Raw genomic sequence first — 24,408 nt, forward strand, 5'->3', positions numbered from 1 at the left:
TTCACCCCTGATAGGGTCCTGGGCCAACCTTAGCCAGCCAGTATTCTCTTTACTCTGCCTGGAGCAGATGATAGGCAAGCATCCTGGGCTGAGAGCTGAAGCCAGGCCTAGTGTGGGTGAAGAGGAATTTAGAAGAGAATTTGGCTGCTTTTGGGGCAACAGTCCTTGAGGCTGATCCTCCCCAGTGGAGCATATCCTTGGAAAAGGGGACTTCAGGAGGCATTGAGGTGCACCTGCATTGGGATAATCCAATGGTGGACTTGCTGGCCAGTAGATGAAATCTCTTTTTCTCTTTCCCCTTGGCCTCTCCTTCAACCCCATTCTTCCTCCACTTTCCTTTCTTTGTTTCTCCCCCCACCCTTTCCCAACCCCTCCCTTGGTTAATAATCTGGTCTGCCTGGTGCAACCCCTCTGGGATTCTGCGAATACTACTGCTAGTACTTATCACTTCTGTAGCAAAAGTACCTAATATAGTCCCTGCTCAATAGGGTTTTCAGTGTAATCAGGACAAACATACAGGGCAGATTTGGAGAATTTCATTTATTAAGAAAATGATTAAAATCAAATAGCCCATCTAGTCTGCTGGGCAGACTAGATGGGCCATTTGGTCTTCTTCTGCCGTCATTTCTATGTTTCTATGTTTCATTTCTATAAGTGGGATAATGAAGAGTTAAGATTTAAGTGTTCTTTGAATAAAGCAAGAAGGGAGGGAGCATGATGCACCAACTCAGGAAAATCTTTCAATTATACGGTGAAGCTAGGTGGAAAGCATGGAATCTGGAGTTGGCGTAGAGGGGAGGGCATAGATATTGACTTGCCTGATGAGTGGGGTGTAGAGATAGAAGAGTAGTAGTCAGGAGCTACAGAGTGAAGGCTTTTATCCGTGAGTAAGATGAGCCTAAACTGTATGTGGAAATGGATAGGAAGACAATGTTTTCACTGCAGGTAGAGGGGTTAATTGGGTGTAGCGACTAGCTAAAGATAAATTATGCAGATGAATTTTGGATAGATTGTAGAGGGGAGAGATGGTTCCCTGGGAAACCTGTGAGGAGAAGGTTTAATTTATATTCCATTTTTCAGGCTCTTCAAAGTGAATTACATTCAGGTACTATAGATATTTCCCTGTCCCCAGTGGATTTACAATCGTAAGTTTGTACCTGAGGCAATGGAGGGTGCGTGACTTGATCAAAGCTTGTTGCTTTGGTCAAGTGGTAGCAGGATTTGAACCTGGGCTTCCCTGGTTTGCAACCTCTTGCAACCACTAGACGGCTATTCCACTCCACCCCTCCTCTACTGCAGTAGCCTAAGTAGGAGGTGATAAGAGAGTGGATAAGGGCTCTGGTAATATGTTCAGAATGGAAGAGGCAGGTTTTGGTAATCTTATAAAGAAAGAAATGACATGTAGAGATGGAGAAAGAGTCCTTGAAGATGGCCCTAAGATTACAGGCTGAGAGGACTGGGAGTATGATTGTGTTATCCAAAGAAGATGAGGGGAATAAAATTGAAAAAAAAAATAAAAAGGCAGCATCAGCAGCAAACCTTTGGTGCGACCCCAGCTAGGAACGAGAGGCCGGGACAGCACCGGAAGCTTGTTAATGCCACCAATGCTCGATGCTTACTTTGGTTGAGAAACTGGGTGGAAGATTCTGCATTTGAGTTTCCCAAGCTTCCCAAGGATAAGCCTAGATGGGCTTCTTGGAGTATTTCGACTAGAAGTCATTTTCAGGATTCTAGGCATTATAGGCTGAAAAAGACTTCAACCACATAATGTTATCTCTTTAGCAGGTTTCAGCCTTTGAGGTGCCAAGAGGGGAAGTTGGGTATGATATTCAAAATTCCCAACCAAGGTTTAGTGGTCTAGACTGCAGACTCTCAAATAGACAGTGGTCTAACAGCATTTTATTGAAGATGGGTCCAAATCACTACAGAGCAGTGGATCCTGAATGTCATAAGATTATGCCTTGCAATCTGTCTGTCTTACTGCAGACACTTTTATGGTGTTACCTTGTTATATACAAATTTAACCACACAAACCAAAATATTTTTATTTTTGAAAAAAGGAAGTTGCAGTCCTGGGAGGTCATTTCCAGTTTCTAGTCTTCCATTTGGCCTTGCAAGTGCTCCAAGAACCTTTTCCAAGGTGATTGTAATGATAGCAGCAGCCCTATGTCAAGAAGGGATTTTGGTTCATCTGTATCTAGATGATTGGTCAACCTGAGTAAAGACTGTGCCAGGCAGCTTAGGTAGCAGATTTGATGAGACTTCTGGATGGAGTGCTCTTAATGTTGCCCTAGTCCACGGCTGTGCTGCTTCAGGGTCCAGTAGTTCACGAGGACCCGTCTGTGTTTTGACTTACGGCATGGCCTTCAAGAGAGCTTGTTTGACTAGGATGGATTGCTTGGAGGGAACAGTATCTATTGTTTTGCTGTTCAAGAAAGTTTCCATGTTTCTGATATATCTGAGAGTCTGGAGAATATTTGAGACTTAGTATGTAGACAAGTGATTGGTGGTGGCAAATCTTCAGTGGTATCTATTTTGGTCTTTTATGAAAAAATTTGTTGAAGGGCTTAACCCTGAATTCCTTGAAGGTGCAGGAGGTGGCTATTGTGTTAACTATATATGGTGCCCGGAGATGCACTCTTTAATTAGCTTGAATTAAGAGCCCCTGATGCAGCTTTAAAAAAAAAGTTGAAACTTTGGCCAGAGTCGGGCTGTATATAATCAACTAATAAATCTTCTTTCCAAGGCTCTGGTCTAGCTTTGTTTTTTCACAAGAGTATTAGGGTACGTTCTACTAGAGCATATGCTTCTTCATAGGCAGAGTTCTATTTGGTTTCTCCTGTGGAGATTTGTAGAGCAGTTACATAGTCCTGCTTACATTACTTCTCAAAGCATTATCATCTGGATGTTAGAGCCAGGGAAGATGCTGCTTTTAACTCGGGCATCTTGAGAGCGGATTGGCAATGAACCTCCCAGATGGATAGCTTAGGTACATCCCATGTGTTTGGACTGGTCTGTTTGGAAGAAGAGATCGGAGAAATGTAATTTCTTTTCCTTGGGTACTGCCAGTTGGTTGCTTTTTTTTTTTTTTTTTGATTCAGGTAATTTGGAATGGGTTCTTGAAATCCATAATTTAGAGACTGAGTTTCAGTTGAGGAGGCTCGATTCAGTTGTTCTCCTTCCAAAACCTCTGGTTTGTAGGGGGAGGGAGTGATTGTCATTTTGAATACTGGCAGGATGAAGTCTGCATGGGACTCAGTAAGGGCATCAGCAAACCACCTGTTCTCAGTCTCCATATGCTGGTAGGGGAGCATAAATTTGTGTGTCTGGACTGCTCTGGCTGGATTCAAGTAAAGGAATTAGCAGGTAAGATTTATAATAAAATTCTAAAGTTTGGTAAGCAAACACCAAAAGCAGGAGAAAGAAAGCTTCAGTGAATTTTAATAACCGTCTGGTATGGATGTGACATTGGAAGCATTCTGATGATGTGATGGTAGGTACAGCAGATTAGACTCTTGAGAAAAGATTAGGTGCATAGCAAAGATGTTTGCCTCCGTATCAGGCCTGAACTTTACATCTGCCTCCTTTGGGAGGACATTGAAGAGAAAAGAGAAGGGAGTTTTAAAATACTGAAAGAGGAAGGGATAGAGGAAGCCTTGCTAACCTACAGTGTGTACAATAAAAATGTGATAAGCATGGTAAAATTAATAACAAAGGAATATTTTGCAAATCCAAGAAAGTTCTTTAAGTATATTCCTAATTAAAAGTTGACCAAGGATGCTAAATCAAATCAAATGGAAACAGGTTGTTTTTTGTTTTGTTTTTTTTAATAGGAAATGGATATTAGTGGCTGGTAGTGATAGAGCTACAGGCTAGTGAGATCACTGATTCAGCAATCTTGAGCTAATCAGATTTTGAGCTGGGAAGGAATTGCAGATTTGGCTATAGATATACAGGGTTTTTCCACCTGCCGCTGGATTACCAGCTGAGAACTGTGAAAAAGACGACTTGACAAACCTGTGGTCTTTTCATCCTAACCAGCTATGTGCCACTGTCATTTTCCTTGGGAGGGAGAATGACCAGGGTGGGTGGCTCTGTTGTTGACCAACATATTGAATCAGAGGATTATGCATGTTATGTTCACCTTATGTGGTTCTGTTGCACACATTGGGTATGTCCTTAGAAGGAAGGGATGGCATAGGGACTTTGCTTTATTCTGAGTTTATTCCTTGGTGCCAAAGGAGTTAAACAAAATAAATCTTTGTTATATATTAGGATATAGTATGATAGTATTCCCGATCTTCAGAGGGAAAGCTGTGTTAGTCTGGTGTAGCAAAAATGACTAGAGGCGGGTGGCATCTTAGATTGAACCAATTCATTGAGGCATGAACTTTTGAGGACAAAATCCACTTCATCAGATGCAGCAAGACGACTGTCTCTTCAGAAGCTCATGCCTCAATAAATTGGTTAGTCTATAAGGTGTCACCCGCCTCTTGTCAGTATGATAGTGTGTGTGTGTGTGTGTATTTCATTTTCCTTAACTGGATTATTTACGAGTGTTTGTAAAACCGCTAGTGCTCTCCTGTCCTCTAGAGTACTATGAAACGCTCATCTCCCCAATCTTGGGACCACTTATTACCTACCTACATCTGGTAAGGAATGCTTTTTCTCCATAGATTGTTATTCAGCATGTGCAATCAAGGGTGACCTCTCCCCAGTGGTACAGCACTTACTAGCACCCAGTGGTATAGCCTATATAATCTGACACCTGCTAGTTTTCTGTGGAATGTGGTGCCCAGTCCCATAGTCTGGACATTCTCACAATCAATCCTGGTGTCTGTGTGATCTCAAGTGCCAAAATTCTGAGTACTGAATTTGTAACCATGCCAAGGTTTAAGAATTGTTTCCCTACTTTTTACAAGGACAAGCAGGATGGTAGTCCTCGCACATGGGTGACATCATCAGATGGCGCCCGGCACAGAAAACCTCTGTCAGAGTTTCCAGAACTTTGGCTTGGCATACTGAGCATACCCTATACCACACGTCCATGCAGGGTCCCTCTTCAGTCCGTTATTTTCCGCGGAGCTTTTGCATCATGGTTTGAGTGGGCTCTTGTTTTCATTAAAACTCATGTTTCCCTTATTTCTTCAGGGGTTTTTCTTTTTTGCGTTCCTTCAATATGGGGTCCCTCGTTTTTCTCGTAACCTCCTTAGGTTTCTCGCATTTTCTTTTGCTTCGATATCCCCTGTGGCCTTGGTGCCCACCAGTCATTGCCCGCCATCATCATTGTCATTTTGCGTCCCTCGATTTTCACTTCGGTCATGGACGCAACTGATTTTTGGCGATGCCTCCAGTGCCCGAGGACCATGTCTATCACAGAACCCCATGATATCTGTGTCCTCTGCCTGGGGGCATTGCATGACGTCCGTGGTTGTCACAAGTGCACCCAAATGACCCCGAAGGAACGTTGTGCCAAACTCGACAAGATGGAAAAACTCTTCAAGTTGGGAAAGTCTGAGCCATCGACTTCAGCATTGGCAGTGTCAGTACCGATGGACCTTGGAGCCATACCAGTGGACACCACGCCATCTACGTCGGCAGGACCGTCGGTTCTGTCGATGCCACCGGTGGATAGGAGGACCAGCCATGTTCTGTCTCCTCCAGATTGCGAGGTCAGGTTCCTCTTCGACCTCTGCACCAAGGAAAAACTGGGCCAAGAACTGAGGAAAGCCAAGGAAGCATCGACAGCAGTTGCCTTCGATGCACTGTACCGGGCACAGGGATGCACTGGCTCATGCAGTGATGCCCCCAAAGCATTCCTGTGGCAAGGAGTGCCCATCCTCCATTGATGCCGGAGCCTGTGACAGTCTCCACCGGTGCTAGTACCAGTCACCGATCCACCTCGGAGATCCAAAGATCATCTGGCCACCCCTTCTTCCTCCCTGCCTGTGTTGGCTTTGGCAACTTTCGAGGAGGAGCTGGAGCGACAAGTTCAGCTGGTAGTGGAGCAGGCAGTGCTGGCCATCAGTCCTGTGGCACCGACGGCACCATCACCAGTCCTGTCCATGTTGGATCTGCTGCTGGAATGGCTCAGTGTGCTCATCGGTGTGTTACCGACCCAGCTGATGTCTGTTCCCGGGAGGCCATTGATGCCCATTTGCACATCGTTGCTGCCCCTGACCGATAGTGGTTGTTGCCAGTTCCAAGGAGGAGGAAGCTCTGACTAAGCCAGCAGCCTGCTGCCCCCATCCAACTTTGCCAGGGAATGCACCGGTTTTTCAGGTGAATAAGCCTCTGGACGAAGGCCGAGCACTTAGGGCCCCATCCCCTGTCAATTTCAGTGAAGTTAAAGCTGCCTATGATCCCTGGAGGGAGGATAATACGGAGTCCTTCTCCAAGGGCTCGGAGGGTCTCCCTTCAGAACCATCTCCAGAAGAGCAAAGGAGGTTCCCACTGGAGGACTTATCCTTCCCAGGATTTGTGCATGTAATAGCAGAGACCATTCCTTTTTGGTTATTGATGGAGGAAGATGCCAGGTACAAGATGCTGGAGATCCTTCAGTTTGTGGAGTCTCCCAGAGAGATCGTGGCAGTCCCAGTGCACAATATCCTTAAGGAGCTGCTGTTAAGGATATGGGAATACCCCCTCACTATACGACCTGTTAACAGAAAGGTGGACGGGGTTTATTCATTCAGAAAGCTATCGGATTCAATAAGCATCAGCTCCCCCACCTATCGGTCGTCGAATCCACCCTCAAGAGGGCCAAGAGCTCTCGGACCCATTCCTCGATGCTTTTGGGGAAGGACCATAGGGAGGTAGACGCTCTTGGGAGGAAAACGTTCCAGGCAGCCATGCTTATTGCTCACATTGCCTCCTTCCAGCTCTATATGAGTTAATACTTGCAGGACTGCTGGAAGCAGGTGCAGGAGATAGCCGAGCAGCTGCCTTAGCAGCAGCAGGACTCCCTCTAGTCGTTGGTTCATAAGGGCCTGGAATGCAGAAAATAAGAGGTATGGATGACTGAAGATGTTTTCAAAATAGCAGCGAGGGCCTCTGCAGCAGGAATCTGCGCCTGCAGAATGGCATGCCTGCAGGCCTCAGATCTTCATCCAGAGATTCAGGAACGGCTCACTGATGTGCCTTGCACGGAGAGAATCTCTTTGGAGATAGGGTGAGGGACGCGATGGCCCAGTTGCAAGACCACCATGAGAGCCTCCAACAGCTCTCCGCTGGCACTCCAGACCCATCCTACTCATCCAGGAGGTAGGCAAGGCAGGGCCAGAGGAAGTCTTTCTATCACCAGAGGAGATACTATCCTCCACCCCCTCACTCCCATCAACAGCATGTGAGCTTCCACAGACGCCCCAGGCAGCAGAGAGCTCCCAAACTCCAGCCAGCACCTCTGTCAACTCCCAGGATGGGGTTTTGACTGAATGAGAATGAGCATAAGCCAATTGCCTGTACCTGAGATACTGGATCCATCAGCCAGGGGCAGGCTACAGTTCTTCGCGAACTGGTGGCCCAGTATAACCTCAGACCAGTGGGTTCTGTTCATTGTCCGTCAAGGGTAAAAATTAAACCTGTTGGTTGTCCCACCAAATTGCCCTCCATGCCCGTTTTAGGGGCCAGTAGCATATCAGGAAGTACTGCTTGTGAAGCTCTTCACTCTCTTAAAGAGCCAGAGCAGTCGAGCCTGTTCCACCAAGGCAGAGAGGACAGGGATTCTACTCCTGGTATTTCCTGATTCCAAAGAGGACAGAGGACTCTGTCCCATCCTAGACCTAAGGGCCTTGAACAAATTTCTAAAAATAAAAAAGTTTGATGGTTTCCCCGGGTACCTTAATCCCCCTTCTACAAAGCAGGGACTGGCTATGCTCCCTCGATCTAAAGGACACATACACCCATGTCAAGATCTTCCCAAGTCACAGGAAGTATTTCCAATTTGTGGTGGTAAAACAGATTTCCAGTACAGTGTGTTGCTGAGGGGCTAGCATCAGCCCCTCTTGTCTTTGTAAAATGCCTGGCTGTGATGATGGCGCACCTTCACAGGCTTGGAGTGCATGTCTTCCCTATCTGGACGATTAGCTAGTCAAGAGCACATCTCAGGTAGGGGCTGTTCTGTCAATGAGCTTGACCATCCATGTGTTGGAGTCACTAGGGTTCGTCATCAACTACCTTAAATCCCATCTCAGACTGTCGCCTCAATTGGACTTTATAGGAGCCCTGCTAGACACGGGGCAGACAAAAACCTTCCTGCCTTGTTCACTGGTCACCACAGCATCCATAGCGGCAGAGAGCCAGCAGGTGTCGGTACAGCACTTGTTGAGGTTTACACATGGCCCAACCGTCCGTATCACTCTCTTGGCACATGTACCCATGCATAGAGCCCAGTGGACCCTGAGGTTACAGTGGTGCCAGGCCTCACAAAACCTCCAGGCTTGCATCCAAGTCACTCCGTCTCTCTGGGACTCTTTATCCTGGTAGTGGGTACTCTGCAGTCTGGAACAGGGGATCTAATTCCGGAGTCGTCCTACACAAATCGTCCTATACATGGATATATCCACCCTGGGCTGAGAAGCTCATGTAGAGAGGCTCCGCACCCAAGGCATCTGGTCTGCTCAGGAAAGCTGTTGCCAGATCAACTTCCTGGAGCTCCAGTACAAGCTGTCCAGACACCTGCTAGTTCAGAGATTGGCTCTCCAACAAAGTTGTCCTCATTCAAAAGACAACCAAGTAGTGATGTGGTATGTCATCAAGCAGGGAGGTATGGGATTGTACCTCTGTGTCAGGAAGCAGTCCAGATTTGATCATGAGCCCTGACCCACAGGATGGTACTCGGAGCAATGTATCTGGCGGATACAGAGAATATGGTGGCGGACAGACTGAGTCTTGCCTTCAGACCACATGAGTGGTCCCTGAACCAGGAGGTAGTGAATTGGATCTTCCACCTTTGGGGGAGCCCAGATGTAGAGCTGTTGGCATCTCCCTGGAACAGGAAGGTAACTCTGCTCTGCTCCCTGTACAGGACAGACAGCAAACCAGCCTCGTACGGCCTTGCCTGTCATTGAGCAAGAGTCTTCTGTACGCTTATCCTCTAATTCCCTTGCTGGCGAAGACTCTCGAAGTTTGGGGAGGACAGAGGAACTATGATCTTCATAGCCTCTCATTGGCCAAGACAGGTCTTGTTTCCAGTCCTGCGGGAGTTGTCTATCCGGAAACCAATCAGTCTGGGGACTTCCCCAGATCTCATCACTCAAGATCAGGGCAGGCTGCGGCATCCCAACCTCCAGGCCCTGTCGCTCACAGCCTGGATGTTTGAGAGGTTAATCCTGCAGCCGCTTGATCTTTCTGAGGATGTGTTTCAGGTCCTGTGGCTTCTAGAAAGTCCTATGGACTAAAGAGGAGGTTTTCTGTGTGTTATGAGCAGAAGGCCCTAGGTGCGTTCTCCTGCCCTACATAAAAACTGCTTGACTACCTTCTGCAGCTCTCAGAAACTGGCTTAAAGTCCAATTCCGTTAGGGTTCACCTGAGTGCGATTGGCACGTACCACCAGGGTGTGGAAGGTGTGCCCATCTCTGTACAGCCTATAGTTGTCCATTTCATGCGGAGCCTGCTTCAGTTGAAGCCTTCCCTAAGGCCTCCCGCTGTGTCTTGGGACCTCAGCATGGTACTAGCTCAGCTGACGAAAGCTCCTTTTGAGCCGCTGCACACCTCTGACCTAAAGTATCTGACTTGGAAGGTCATATTTTTGGTGGCGGTCACTCCAGCGTGCAGGGTCAGTGAGCTCCAGGCTTTAATGACTTACCCACATTATACAAAGTTTTATCCTGACAGAATGGTCTTGCGCACGCTTCCTAAGTTCCTGCCTAAGGTGGTGACAGATTTCCATCTTCTTTTTTTTATTTTTATTATTTACTTTTTTGTTGAATTTTTCATATATAACACAAGTACACTTGTAACAGAAATATGACCATGATTAATATTACATGCATTAAATATCAAATAAAGTAGATTTATTTTTCAATTTGAGAATATTACATTTTCTTGTATTAAGATGTTACCTGCTAAAGAGTTATTTGAGTTACTTAAATTTCCAGAGGAGGCCCTTCCTGTTATAACTAGAGCTTATTACCTGTTTAAATCTGAAGAAGGGGCTCCTAAAGGCCCCCAAGGTTCTGATTCTTGCTCATCAATGAATATTACACAGTTTTTATTTTTTTTATTTAACTCTTTTCTATACCGTCGTTAAGTAGCTTCCGTCACAACGGTTTACAGTAGGTACATAAAGATAGGGATGCTGAGACATTAATTTACACAAGTGCCATATCGGTTCAGTACATAGTTTTTTAAAATAAAATAATTGGAATGTGATACAATACTGTTTGGAGTTTTTTTTATTTTTTCCGGCATTAAAGCAATACTAACTTTATAAGTGTCACTTTATCTTATAGTGATGGATGATAAGATAAAGTAATATAGAATAAAATACAGCTACACACGTATTGATTGTGATGGTGTGTGTTTGATATTCATTTTCATTTGTTCCTACCTCGCACTTCGCCGGTTTCACTACTACCCCACTCTTTGACAAGCTTGCTTAAATAGCCAGGTTTTTAAGTGTTTTCGAAAGGATTTATTGTCATTTTGTAACCTTAACTCTAAAGGCATGGTGTTCCACAGTATGGGTCCTGCTAGGGACAGAGCTCTCTCTCTTACTTGGGTGAGTCTTTCTTTTTTTTTTTTGATGGAACTGTAAGGAGTGCTTTGTTAGCTGATCTTAGATTTCTGTTTGGTACGTGAACGCGGAGAGCAGTGTTAAGCCAATCTGCATTTTCGTTGTGTATTAATTTATGTATGATGCAGAGGGTTTTGTATTGAATTCTTTGTTCGATTGGTAGCCAGTGTAACTCGGCTAGGGTTTCTGTGATGTGGTCTTTTTTACTTTTTCCGGAACTATCACATGAAATGAATATTCAGGAGTGTGCCACTCTCTTGGTATCTTTTGCTTTTCTGACTGAGGAATTCTGTGCTGAAATTCTTTTTTCGCAATCAACATCTTTTTTTATGGTCAGAAAGTATGGGTCTTCCCGGATGTCACTAGAATAACTCAGGATCGTCAGAGGAAATTCTTGCAAATGAAAGATGAAGTTATATAAATACATCTGCAAAATTTGATTTAAGATTTCCTTGTAAGTGTCTGATTAGATATCAGGACTCCAACTATATATTTTTTGAACCATCACAATTGAGGACATTCCTGGACTCTCATTCCTAAAATCCTCACGATATGGGAACGGCTTAATTTAGTATGTAAGGGTTTGTTCAGGCTTTATATCGGACTTTAAATGATTTCCTATTATTTCGCTCATATACAAAATTGCCCCCTTCGTATTGTACTTATAAAGGATGACAAAATGACAGATTTCCATCTTAACCAGTCAATCGTCCTGCCAACTTTCTTTCCCAGGCCCCATTTGCACCAAGGCAAGCAAGCACTTCACATATTGGACTGCAAGCGAGCCTTAGAGTTGCCATTGCCAATCAGACACTCTCCAATTTTCTAGCAGATTGCATCTCCTTCTGTTATGCCCAGGTGGGGCTGCATCTTGTCATGTCAAGGTTCATTCTATCAGAGCCATGGTAACGTCTGTTGCCCACTTGCGGGCAGTTCCCATGGAGAAGATCTGCAAGGCTGCGAATCTTTCCACAGACTTGCATCTCACTATTGTCTGGATAGGGATGGCTGACATGACTGTAGGTTCGGCCAGTCTGTCCTTCGGAATCTCTTTGAGGTGTAGAACCCAAATCTCCCTGCTTAGGACCAGTTTTTTTGGGTTCAGGTTGTCTCCCCCTCTGTTACCAACAGCACTGTTGTGCCCGTTGGTGTCTGTTGGTTCCTTGTTGTATTGGGGAGCAGCCTGTAGCTAGGGATTCACCCATGTGTGAGGACTACCATCCTGCGTGTCCTTGGAGTAAGCATAGTTGCTTAACTTTAACAGGTGTTCTCCAGGGACAGCAGGATGTTGGTCTTTACGAAAACCGCCTGCCACCCCGCCAGAGTTGGGTTTCTCCTAATTTTTGTTTTAATTACAATTCTATGTTCCGAGACTGAAAATGAACCCTGCATAGGTACGTGGTTTCTCATAGGACAAGCAGGATGTCACCCATATGTGAGGACTAACATTCTGCTGTCCTATGAGAACACCTGTTACAGGTAAGCAACATTTGCTATATGGCATGCTGGGCATGCTCAGTATGCCTAGTCAAAAGTCTTGGAAACTTTCTGGCCGATACAGTAAAATTCGCGGGCGAGCGCCTGCTCTCCCGGCAGGCGCACAGGCCGCTCTCCTATGCACGCGATTCAGTAAAAAAAATATTCAAATTAGGGCCCGTGGTAAAAAGAGGCGCTAGGGACACTAGCGCGTCCCTAACGCCTCTTTTTTGACAGGAGTGGCAGCTGTCACGAGACAGCCGACGCTCAATTTTGCCGGCGTCTGTTCTCAAACCCGCTGACAGCCATGGGTTCGGAAACTGGACACCGGCAAAATTGAGTGTCCAGTTTTCAAGCCACGGTCTGATTTAAAAATGTTTTTTAAATTTAATTTTAATTATTTTTAACTTTTGGGACCTCTGACTTAATATCAGTGCCAGCAGAAATTAACGCCGACCTTTGGGTAGGCGCTAATATCTGAAAGTAAAATGTGTGGCTTGGCTGCACATTTTACTTACTGAATTGCGTGGGAATAACTAATAGGACTATCAACATGCATTTGCATGTTGCAGGCGCTATTAGTTTTGGGGGAGTTGAACGCGCGTTTTCGACGCGCTATTACCCCTTACTGAATAAGGGGTAAATCTAGCACATCAAAAACGCGCGTTCAAATATGGGTTAACAGTGCACTCCGCCGGAGCGCACTGTACTGTATCGGCCTGTTTGATAGAAGTTTTCCATACCGGTCTCCATCTAATGATGTCATCCATGTGTGAGGACCAACATCTTGCTGTCCTTGGAAAGCACCTGTTACAGGTAACTCTGCTTTCTCCATGAACAAGCAGGAACAATTCAGCCACCCAAGCGAGATGTCATCTGGCACCATCACAAACTTGCTGTCAGAACTCAGAAATAGAAGCCTTTCTGAGCATGCGCGGGAGTTCCCATGCATCAGCCATATGCAGTTCTCCTAAGTTATTTTATTTCTGTTGATGCATAAGGACGCACTTCTGCTCTCTCACAACCACCTGAATTTTGGGGGGGGGGGGGGGATTTTTATTTTTCTTATTCAATAATATTAGTTATTTACTTCTTTTTATTTAATTTTGAGTCTCTTCCCCCTCCTGCCCACACCCCACAAAAATCCCTTAACAGTTCATCATGTCAGCAAAGCAGCCTTTTAAATTATATGCCACATGAAGCCACAAAATGGCTAGCGTCAATCTCCACAACATCTGTGTTCGCTGCCTGGGCTCCTCACATGATGTAAGTAATTGCACTGCATGTGGCAGAATGTCCTCATGAGGTCTGAATTTTCAGGAATTTAAACTGAAGTATGAGATGCTCCTCCCAGCTGAGTCTCATGTTCAGATAGAAGAGTACCCCTCCGGAAAGAGAGGTCAGAGTCACCAAAATGCCAAAGTAGGAAATCCACTTTTTCGTTCCATTCTTATCGGGCCAAGAACCGGTCCCCTTCAGCACACAAATCTTGACATTATGCGCCTAAATCAGAGCAAATGACTTCATCACAGATAAAGGAAAAACCTGTCACCAATCAAAGATAGCCATGCTTTTCTGCAAAAGATGTGGCACAAATTTGTTCATAAATATATGAAAGATTTTCAAGTGACTCCTTAAGGTTGTGCAAGTTTCTCCAGTTTTAGAAAGTTCACATTAGCTTGATTCATCTTCGATTCCCTGTACATATCCAGATCAGCCCAGACTCCTGGGTTTTGCCTCCCTTCCAGCAGATGGACACAGAGAAAATTTCACTGACACTGTCACATAACCTGGTGTGCCACCTGCAGTCCGTCAGTATTTCTCTGTCACCAGCAGATGGAAGATGGTGCAAAACCTGCAGTCTGAGAAAAAAAAAATTAAAAAATAGGTTTAGGATTTGGTGACTGGCTACCCTCCCTGAAGGTTGGTAGGTCCTGTGGGGCCACCCTTTCAAGTAAAGGAGTGGACGAGCGGAGGGGTTGGAAACCCCTGGATCTGTCCAGATCCTTGACCCGCTGAGGGGGGAGATATCTGATGCGACCAGTTCCCTTTCCTTCCTCCTACAGATGGACAGCCGGAGCCAGCCAGAGTCTGCAGCCGGCAAAGGAAAGTTGTTATGTAAAGTTAATACAGGACTACCATTTCCCATAATTTGTAACTATTATCAAATCCCAGTTGACTACTTACTTACTCTGCTGATAATACTGATAAGACTGCTGATAATACTGTTAAATCGAATATTTACAGTCTCTTTTCCCTGTGCTCACTCCTCCTCTTACCACCAGCATTTTAGTTGCCACCCTTACTGCTTACTATCTTTAGCATTCCTTGTGTACCTGAACTCAGTAACCTCACCCCACCTACGCCCCGATACGACCATGGAATCATACTCCATCCCGCGCATCCACTTCCCCCACTCCAGACGTCATCCCCTCAACATACTTTATCCCTCCCCCACCCCGCAAATCCTTAATCCCCATTCCCAGTACGTACCAGGATCAGTCCAGACAGCTGGGTTATGCCTCCCCTCCAGCAGATGGAGTCAGAGAGAAAACTGAAAGCACCCCCTATATACACTGGTGTGCCACCTGCGACCCTTCAGTATAATCTCTGACTCCAGCAGATTGAGAGGCATAACCTGCGGTCCTGCTCCGGTCGGTTTTTATTTTCTCGGTCCTGGGAAAATTAAAAAAATAAAATACAATATAAAGAGTAAGGTAGGACAGGGGACAAGATCATTGGATGCTTCCTTTCTCTCCTCTGTCTGCCTTTCGGTCTGTGTGAATGTCTGTGTGAGTGTCTTGCGCTGCGCAGCTAGGGATTAGTGTGAGGCAGGCTCGGAGGGTAGTACCCTCTTGATATTCCCGGGTTAGTGTGTCCGCAGGCTGGGGGAGAGCTTACCGGTGGGCCGGTCACCCTCCCCCCCCAATTCCAGGCTTTAGTCCTGAAGGGGGTTTAAAAAAAAAAAAAAAAAAGTTTAAAGTTTAAAGTTTTTACTTACAGAGCCATTTAAGTCCTGTTGGGGACAGGCAGTGTGCTCATTTCTCCTGACCCCGGCCTGCCCGTGCCTGCTCGGACCCCGGAGGGGGTGGCTAGCTCACCCGGCGCGCGTTTGCTGTGGGGCTCTCCTCTCTGAGAGTTTTTGGCGCCATTTTTTCGTGCTGCTCCGTTCGCGGTGCTGATGCCGCGATCTTCGGTCTGCCTGACCTGTGGAGAGGCGGGGGCGCGACTCTCCCGCGGGGGTCTCTGCCCCCGATGTGTTCCCGGGGGCGAGGGACCCTCGGGGGGGCCGAGCGCTGCCCGCAGCCGATCTTCTCTCCTCTCTCCGGAGCGGCACAGCAGCGTCTCAGGCAGTCGTCCTCCGGCCCCTCCTCCACCGGGGAGGAGTGCGGCGGCCATCTTGGCCACGCGGCAGGCTGCATGCTCAGCATCGGAGGAGGAAATCTCTCCTCCTCCCTCTCCTGAGGCACAGAGCCCGTGCTCCCAGGCCGATTCGGGGTCTTCTCGCGGCCCCCCTTCATCGGATGGTCCGAAGAAAAATCTAAAACGGTCAGTGCCATTTTCTTCCGATTTTGTGCTTTTAATGCACAAAGCCTTTTTGCAGGCAGGATCCGGCTGGGAGGCGGAGGCTCCCGCTCCCCCGAAGGTTCCCAAGACCGCCCCCGTCTCAAGGGGGAGTCCACCGGACGTGGGGTCCTCCGGGATCAAGGGTCCCCGCCCGAGGGGGGGTGGGGCTGAGGACCTGGGAGACACAGGAGCCGCTCCGGAATCCCCGGGGGCTCCGGACTTGCTGATGGCCGACGATCCGGGGGCTGTAGCTGGGGATGATCAATTAAGCTCCCTTATTCTCCACGTGTTGCAGGAGCTAGAGTTGACGACTCCGCCTCAGGAGGCGGACACGTCTACAGGGGATATCGCAATGGCAGGGATTAGAGCTCCCCCGCAGACCTTTCCCTTTCACCACAAGGTCTTACAGATCGTTTCAAAGGAATGGGAGCTCCCAGAGGCTTCCCTGCGGGTGAATCAAGCCATGGAAAGGCTATATCCCTTACCCAAGGATTCCTTGGAGCTTTTGAAGACACCCGCGGTAGATTCGGCTGTCACGGCTGTGGTGAAGCATACAACTATCCCAGTGACGGGGGGTATAGCGTTGAAGGACCTCCAAGACCGCAAGCTTGAGGTTTTATTAAAGCGCATTTTTGACGTGGCGGCACTGGGGGTCCGAGCGGCGGCTTGCAGCAGCCTTGTGCAGAGGGCCAACCTCCGCTGGGTTCAGCAGCTGCTGACCATGCAGGAGCTCCCTCCGGGCGAGGCTGAGCAGGCGAATTGTGTTGAAGCGGCGGTCGCTTATACAGCGGATGCCTTGTATGACTTGTTGCGCACGTCGGCTCGCATTATGTCCTCGGCGGTTTCAGCCAAGAGGTTGCTCTGGCTCAGTCGTTGGTCGGCGGATGCCAATTCTAAGGCGAGGTTAGGTTCCTTCCCCTTTAAGGGCAAGCTGCTGTTTGGCGAGGAGCTGGACCAGCTCATTAAGGACCTGGGTGACAACAAGGTTTACAAGTTGCCTGAGGATAAGCCTCGGCAACCTCGGTCGTTTGGTAACGCTAGGGCTCGCTTTCGGGGTCAACGGCGTTTCCGTGGGGGGAGAGGGGGTTCCCTTCCCCAGCGGCAGCAGGCGACAAGATCCCAGGCCTGGTCATCTTCTTCCTTTCGCGGCAGGAGGCCTATACGCGGGGGCTCTTCCCAAGGCTTTCCTGCCATCAAGCCCGCACAATGAAGGTGCGCGGGCCCACTCCTCCGTGCCCGTTATCGGAGGTCGGTTGTCCCGGTTCTGGGAGGAGTGGGCCGCAATTACTTCGGATCAATGGGTCCTCGACGTGGTTCGGTACGGCTACGAGTTGGATTTTGTACGTCCCCTCCGGGATCTCTTCCTGATATCGCCGTGCGGCCCCGTAGAAAAACAGGTGGCTATAGCCCAAACGGTCGCCCATCTACAGGCTCTGGGGGCGGTGGTTCCGGTTCCCCGGGACCAGCTCAGGACGGGTCGGTATTCCGTATACTTCCTGGTGCCCAAGAAGGAGGGCACCTTCCGACCCATTCTGGATCTCAAAGGAGTAAACAAGGCGTTGCGTGTGCCCCGCTTCCGGATGGAGACCCTCCGGTCTGTTATTGCGGCCGTCCACAAGGGAGAATTCTTGGCTTCTTTGGACCTGACAGAGGCCTATCTGCACATCGGAATAAGAGAACGGCATCAAAGGTACTTGAGGTTCATGGTGATGGGAGACCACTACCAGTTTTGCGCCCTCCCCTTCGGGTTGGCCACCGCGCCGAGGGTGTTCACCAAAGTTCTCGTGGTGGTAGCGGCTTCCCTCCGCCGGCAAGGCGTCCTTGTACATCCCTATCTCGACGATTGGCTCATTCGAGCAAAGTCGCACGCGGCATGCAACCGGGCGGTCTCCTTAGTGGTGCGCCAGCTGCAGAGGTTGGGTTGGGTAGTCAACTTCGCGAAGAGCAGACTCGACCCGACCCAACAGCTGGAGTTCCTGGGAGCTCGGTTCGACACCTTGGTGGGCAAGGTTTTTCTTCCGCAGCAACGCATGCTCAATCTCATGACTCAGGTACGGCGCCTGTTAGAGCTCGAGATTCCCACGGTCTGGGATTATTTACAAGTCATTGGTCATATGGTGTCTACTATGGAAATGGTACAATGGGCTTTTGCGCATATGCGTCCGTTACAAAGAGCACTTCTATCTCGCTGGGATCCCCGCTCGGAGGAGTACGGGCTGGAATTGCCTTTGCTGGAGCCGGCTCGCTCCAGTCTCTCTTGGTGGTTGACTCCAGCCAATCTCCTACAGGGGGTGGACCTCGAACCCCCGTCTTGGTTGGTGGTGACGACGGATGCCAGCCTGTCGGGCTGGGGTGCGGTCTGCCAGTCCCGTGCGGTCCAGGGCAACTGGTCGGCACTCCAAGCGACTTGGTCCATCAACCGATTAGAGACCAGAGCGGTCCGCCTGGCCTTGCGTTGTCTCCTTCCACTGGTACGCGGACGAGCAGTAAGAGTTCTGTCGGACAATGCGACCACAGTGGCGTGCATAAATCGACAAGGAGGCACAAAAAGCCAAGCAGTAGCGACCGAGGCGGCGCTGTTGATGTCCTGGGCGGAAAGGCACATAGAGCGTCTCGCGGCCACCCACATTGCCGGCGTGGACAACGTTCAGGCGGATTACCTCAGCCGGCAGCACCTAGATCCAGGAGAATGGGAGATCTCGTTGGAGGCGATGGCTCTCATCGCGCGGCGTTGGGGGACTCCGCGCTTGGACCTCATGGCGACCCGTCAAAATGCAAAGGCGGTACGCTTCTTCAGTCGGAGAAGGGAGCACGCGTCAGAAGGGGTGGACGCGCTAGCCCTTCCGTGGCCTCGTCACATTCTTCTTTATGTGTTCCCTCCGTGGCCTCTGGTAGGGAAAGTGCTAAGGCGCATAGAGTCCCATCACGGTCCGGTGATTCTCGTGGCTCCGGAATGGCCGCGGCGCCCATGGTTCGCTGATCTGGTCAACTTGGCAGTCGACGGCCCACTGCGTCTCGGTCATCTTCCCAATCTTCTTCGGCAGGGTCCAGGGACCTCCTCATCGACTGCAAGCCTGACATCTGTGCAGTTACAGCGACTTGGCTTAAAGAATCAGACACCGTTCTCATTAACCAACTCCCCACCTCCTCCTACGAATTCTTCTCTATCCATAGACCCAAAAAAAGAGGAGGAGGCCTCTTGCTAGCAGCCAAGAAATGTCTAAAGCTCAAACCCATTCCCATAGCCACTCCACCCAGGCTAGAAATAGGCCTCTTCAGATCAGCCACCTTGCAAATCTGTTTGATATATGCCCCTCCCACATGTTTAGAAGCTAACCCTTCTCCCCTAATCGAATTAATTGTTGATTGGATAAAACCTGACATCCCCACATTCATCCTTGGAGACTTCAATCTCCATGTTGACTCTCTTCCTCAATCTGCGTCATGCGAATCCTTACTACAGTCTCTACACGCTTTTGGATTCCAACAAATCATAACATCTCCCACACACAAAGCCGGACACACCTTAGATCTAATGTTTGTCAATTCAGCTGTCTGTGCCACCAACCAACCATCCTCCACCCCCATACCTTGGTCTGACCACTTTCTGATAGAGGGCCTCTTCTCTATCAACGCCTCTCCCCCCAGCAACAATAATAACAACAGTAAGACCATAACATACAAAAAACCCTGCCCCAGTGCCGACCTAGCGAATGCACTAGCCACCTCACTATCCAACCTAAATTGCTCAGATCCGGATTCAGCTCTAGCGTCCTGGAATAACATCACAGGAGACATCGCCAATAAACTCTGTCCAGTCTCCAAAAAAGTTATAAGGAACTTCCCAAAACCCACCAACCCATGGTACACTACAGAACTGAGAACCCTAAAAACCACTCTTAGGCAAAAGGAGAGACAATGGCGCAAAGACCAAACCCCTCAGAACTCTGCCGCCTACAAAACAGCTCTCCACAGCTACAGACTCTCCACCCAAAAACATAAACGAGATTACTACGCTAAAAAAATCCATGACTACAGATTCAACCCCAAAACACTCTTTTCCTACGTCTCAGGTCTCACTACTCCTATCCCTCTGACTACACCTGACTATGATGCCTCCACCAAATGCGAGGAACTAGCCAACTTCTTCTTCAACAAAATTGCAACTCTCCTAAAGAGATTCCCCCCTTCCTCGAACAGTCTCCCACCCACCCTGCCTGTTCCCTCCTCTCACAACCAACCCTCAATGCCCGCTCTTGACTTTACCTCCACCATAGAAATCCAAACCATATTCAAAAAGCTCAAACCCTCTTCCCATCCTGAAGACCTTATACCCTCCAAAGCACTACTAGCTATACCTGACGCAATAGTCAAAGCCATAGCAGATATCATCAACTGCTCGATTGCACACGGATCTGTCCCAGATGCACTCAAGCACGCAGTGGCCAGACCCCTCCTCAAGAAACCCTCGCTTGACCCTAAAGATCCTGCTAATTTCCGCCCAATCTCCAACCTCCCCTTCATTGCCAAGCTATTGGAAAGAGTTGTAAACTCCCAACTCATGAACTATCTAGAAGACCACCTGATTCTTCACCCATCACAATTTGGCTTCCGGAAACACTTCAACACAGAATCCCTACTGCTCTCCCTTTCAGACCATCTCCTCCGGGGCATGGGTCAAGGCCACAGCTACCTCCTTTCCCTCCTCGACATTTCATCAGCCTTTGACACCATTAGCCACCAACATCTACTAACACGCCTTGAGCACATTGGCATCTCAGACCTGGCCCTCTCCTGGTTTAAATCCTTCCTCTCAAACAGAAAGTTCTCCATTAAAATCGGGAACTCCACATCAACACCACAGCCCCTCCAGCAGGGAGTCCCCCAAGGCTCATCTCTCTCGTCCACCCTTTTCAACATTTACATCACCCCCCTCTGCCAACTCCTCTCTGACCTCAATCTTAAGTTCTACCTTTACACTGATGATGGTTCAGATCATCATCCCTATCCAGAACTCCATCTCCGACGCACTAGAACATTGGGAGAAATGCCTCACAGCCATCAACTCCCTGCTCACTAACCTCCACCTCGCCCTCAATACGAACAAAACTGAACTTCTACTCATCTCCCCTCACTCATCCTCCTCCCCTCTGCCATCTGATACTACCAAACACCACCTCCTCTCAACACAACCATTTGTGAGGGACCTTGGAGTTCTCCTTGACCACCAACTAAGCATGAAGAACTACATAAATTCCATTCTCAAAGCCTGCTTTTTCAAACTTAATGTACTTAAAAAACTCAGACCCCTTCTACATACCCAAGACTTCCGTACAGTTATCCAGGCCACCATCTCATCCAAAATAGACTACTGTAATGCTCTACTCCTAGGGCTCCCTTACTCTTCCATTAAACCATTACAAATGTTACAACATGCTACAGCGAGACTCATTGCAAACTCCCGTAAATAGGATCACATCAATCCCATCCTTAGAGACCTACACTGGCTCCCCATTGCCTTTCGTATTCTCTACAAAACCCTCACCATAATGCATAAAGCAATTCACACCCACAACTCCAACTGGCTAGACTTCCCTTTCACAACTACCCAGTCCAATCGACCCACTAGAACGACCAATAAAGGCACCTTAGTTGTGCCCTCCCTGAAAACAGCCCATCTCGCCTCTACACGTGACCGTGCATTTTCCATAGCAGGTCCAACTCATTGGAACACACTACCGCCTGATCTACGCCTCGAACCGTGTATGAACAACTTAAAAAAGAAATTGAAAACATGGTTGTTCAAACAAGCCTACCCAGAATAAAAAGCCTACACCGTCTCCAAAAATAGACCTCCTTGCGTCTATTCTCTCTTCCTCATATTGAGGAACCATATTTTTGTTATTTATTTTATTTATTTATTTTTAATTTTTATATACCGGAATTCCTGTATACAATACAAATCAGTCCGGTTTACAGTAAACGAAAAGATTGCCCCAGTCTGGGAGGTCAGACCGGGGTTGATTACATCGAACATTGAACATTGAAAAATAACATTGAAAAATAACAATTAACAATTAAACATTGAATGTTTTCGTGACCTAAATTAAATTAAAATAATTAAAAAGTTAAATATTGCATATATATATGTTGAATATTGTTAACTATATAAAACAATAAATTTAAGGTTCAATCAGGATAAGGTGCTTAGTTGGATTCTGTAAATTGGAACGCTTGTCTGAAGAGCCAGGTTTTTAACTTTTTTTTGAACTCTGGCAGACTGGGTTCAAGGCGTAGGTCTGGGGGGAGAGCATTCCAATGGTGTGGTCCTGCGGTTGAGAGTGCTCTTTTTCTTAGTAAAGATGTTGCTGGTAGGGCGAACAGTGTGCCTCTGTAGGCGCTTCTGATGGGTCTGGAGGATAGGTGTGGACGAAGTTGCGTTTGGAGAGATATAGGGGCGATGTTGTTTATTGATTTGTGAATAATGGTAAGGGTTTTAAAAAGGATTCTCTGTTTGATGGGTAGCCAGTGGAGGTTGCTCAGGATAGGGGAGATATGTTCTTTTTTATTGGTGTTTGTTAGGATTCTGGCGGCGGCGTTCTGTACCATCTGAAGGGGTTTGATACTGTTAGCGGGGAGGCCAAGCAGGATTGCGTTGCAGTAGTCGAGTTATCCTCTCTCCTCTTCACACTGAGGAACCATGTTAATGTTACCGTTATTTCTCTTCTCTTCTACTTCTTGTTACCCTCCTCCCAGTTTGATTCCCCTGTTAAAATGTAATTTCCAAGTTTAACCAGTTTTGCTGTAAACCGGCATGATGTCCACAACTAATGCCGGTATATAAAAATGTTTAAATAAATAAATAAATATTTAAAGGAAAAAAAGTTTTAAAAGGCATTTTGACGACTTTTTGAGCCAGTTGGGTGATTCGGTTGGGCGTGCCGCTTCAGGGAGGTCAGGCGCGTTAGGAGCCGATTCTTGCAGCGTTTGCAGGCGGGCTGGTGAGGCAGTGACGGCCATGCTGTGTGGTGGGCAGTGCACGGCATGTGGTGAGACATGCACAGACTTCCCTTACCGACTCTTGCTGCCGTTGCCTCTCCAGGGAAGAGAACAGTTCGGGGAGTGCAGTTAAAGGCCCAGACAGGCAGCAAGCTTCTGGAAGCATAGGAGGAATCGAGCAGCCCAACGCTGCCTTCCCGATTTTGATGGGAATGGTGGCCATTTTGTCCTTCTTTGCTGCCGGGGCTGAGAGAGCCTCTAAGGACTTGGCCCTGCCTTCACCATTATCGTCAGCACTTCAAAGACCCTCAGAACCTCAGGTATCCCATGAACCTCGGTTGGGGGAGAAGGTGGAAGACCTAGAGCAGGATCCAGAAGTTCCAGCGGTTTTTTCCCCGGATTTGGTGCTCCTGTTATATAAGACTTTTTTTTAACTAAACAGGCGGCGGGACATTGCCTTCACAATCCAGCGGACCTGCATGAGTCATTTTCAGCTAAGAGGCCTTAATCACCTCGAGCTGGTGATGCAGCCAGAGTTCGGCCAGCATTTGCATTCGGGGAATGCAGATGATCTCTCGGGAGGCTCGGAGGTTGGGAATCCGCTGGTTGATGATCCATCAGGGGTGGATCCTCCTCTGGATTGTTTGGACCCTGAGGATGCGCAGGATCAAACACCTTCGGGGGAGGGAGATTATTCTTTTCCGCCAGGAAGAATTATGGCCCTTTATTCCATGTGTCCTGAAGGATCTGGGGATTAAGGAAACCCAGGCTGTTTCGGACCATGAGGAGGTGGATCCTAGTTATTGAGGATTTAGGGAGGCCAGCAAAGGCATTCCCCTTCATAAATCTGTGAAGACATTGGTGCTCTGGGAGTGGGAAGCTCCAGACGCAGGTTTAAAGGTTGGCACAGCCATGGAGAAGTTGTATCCCTTGCCGGAAGACACCTTGGATCTGCTGCAAATGCTGAAGGTGGATGCTTTGGTTTCGGCGGTAACAAAGAAGACTACAACTCCGGTGACAGGATTGGCGGCACTTAAGGATATGCACAATAGGAAGTTGGAGGAAAACCTAAAGAAGATTTTTCATGTCAGCATTGGGCATTCGCACTGCTGTATAAAGTACTTTTATGCTCTGGATGGATTGCGCTGGGTACAGTAATTGCAATCAGATATGACGCTATCCACGGAAGACACAAAGCAGGCTGAGAGGCTGAAAACCGGGGTGGCCTATGGTGCGGATACTTTGTATGATCTCATACGCACTTCCTCTCAATATATGATATCCGCGGTCTCCGCTAGGAGAGGCTTCTTTGGTTGAGGAACTGGTCGGCGGGTGTTTGGTCTAAGTCTCAGTTGGGGTCGCTTCCCTTTATGGGGAAGCTTCTTTTTGGAGAGGACTTGGAGGAGCTTGTGAAGCATCTCGGAGAGACCAAAGTGCACAAGCTGCCAGAGGACAAGCCGAGGGTCGGGAGAGGTTTTTCTTCAGCACGGGCTCATTTCCGGTCGAGCAGACATTCCCAGCAGTCTCGTCCTTCGGGAGGAGGTCAGAGACAAGGTGCGGGGAGGCAGCAGTTTTGGAATCAGTCCTTTCGAGACAGGAGAGCAATCAGAAATAGTACTGGTCAGGGGGTC

At 48.0% G+C, this 24,408-nt stretch overlaps 1 protein-coding gene across 2 annotated transcripts in view; it reads left to right on the forward strand.

The window, feature by feature from the left end:
- Window positions 1-24,408, forward strand: part of XPO5 (exportin 5) — a 404,361-nt gene that overhangs the window by 330,152 nt on the left and 49,801 nt on the right. For both annotated transcript variants that reach the window (XM_029592834.1, XM_029592835.1), the window contains one exon: window positions 4,555-4,652. In XM_029592834.1, the coding sequence (XP_029448694.1) occupies window positions 4,555-4,652 (98 nt within the window). The remainder of the gene's footprint in view (window positions 1-4,554; window positions 4,653-24,408) is intronic.

Source organism: Rhinatrema bivittatum, chromosome 3 (assembly GCF_901001135.1).
Source record: "Rhinatrema bivittatum chromosome 3, aRhiBiv1.1, whole genome shotgun sequence".
NCBI classification, from domain to species: Eukaryota; Metazoa; Chordata; class Amphibia; order Gymnophiona; family Rhinatrematidae; genus Rhinatrema; species Rhinatrema bivittatum.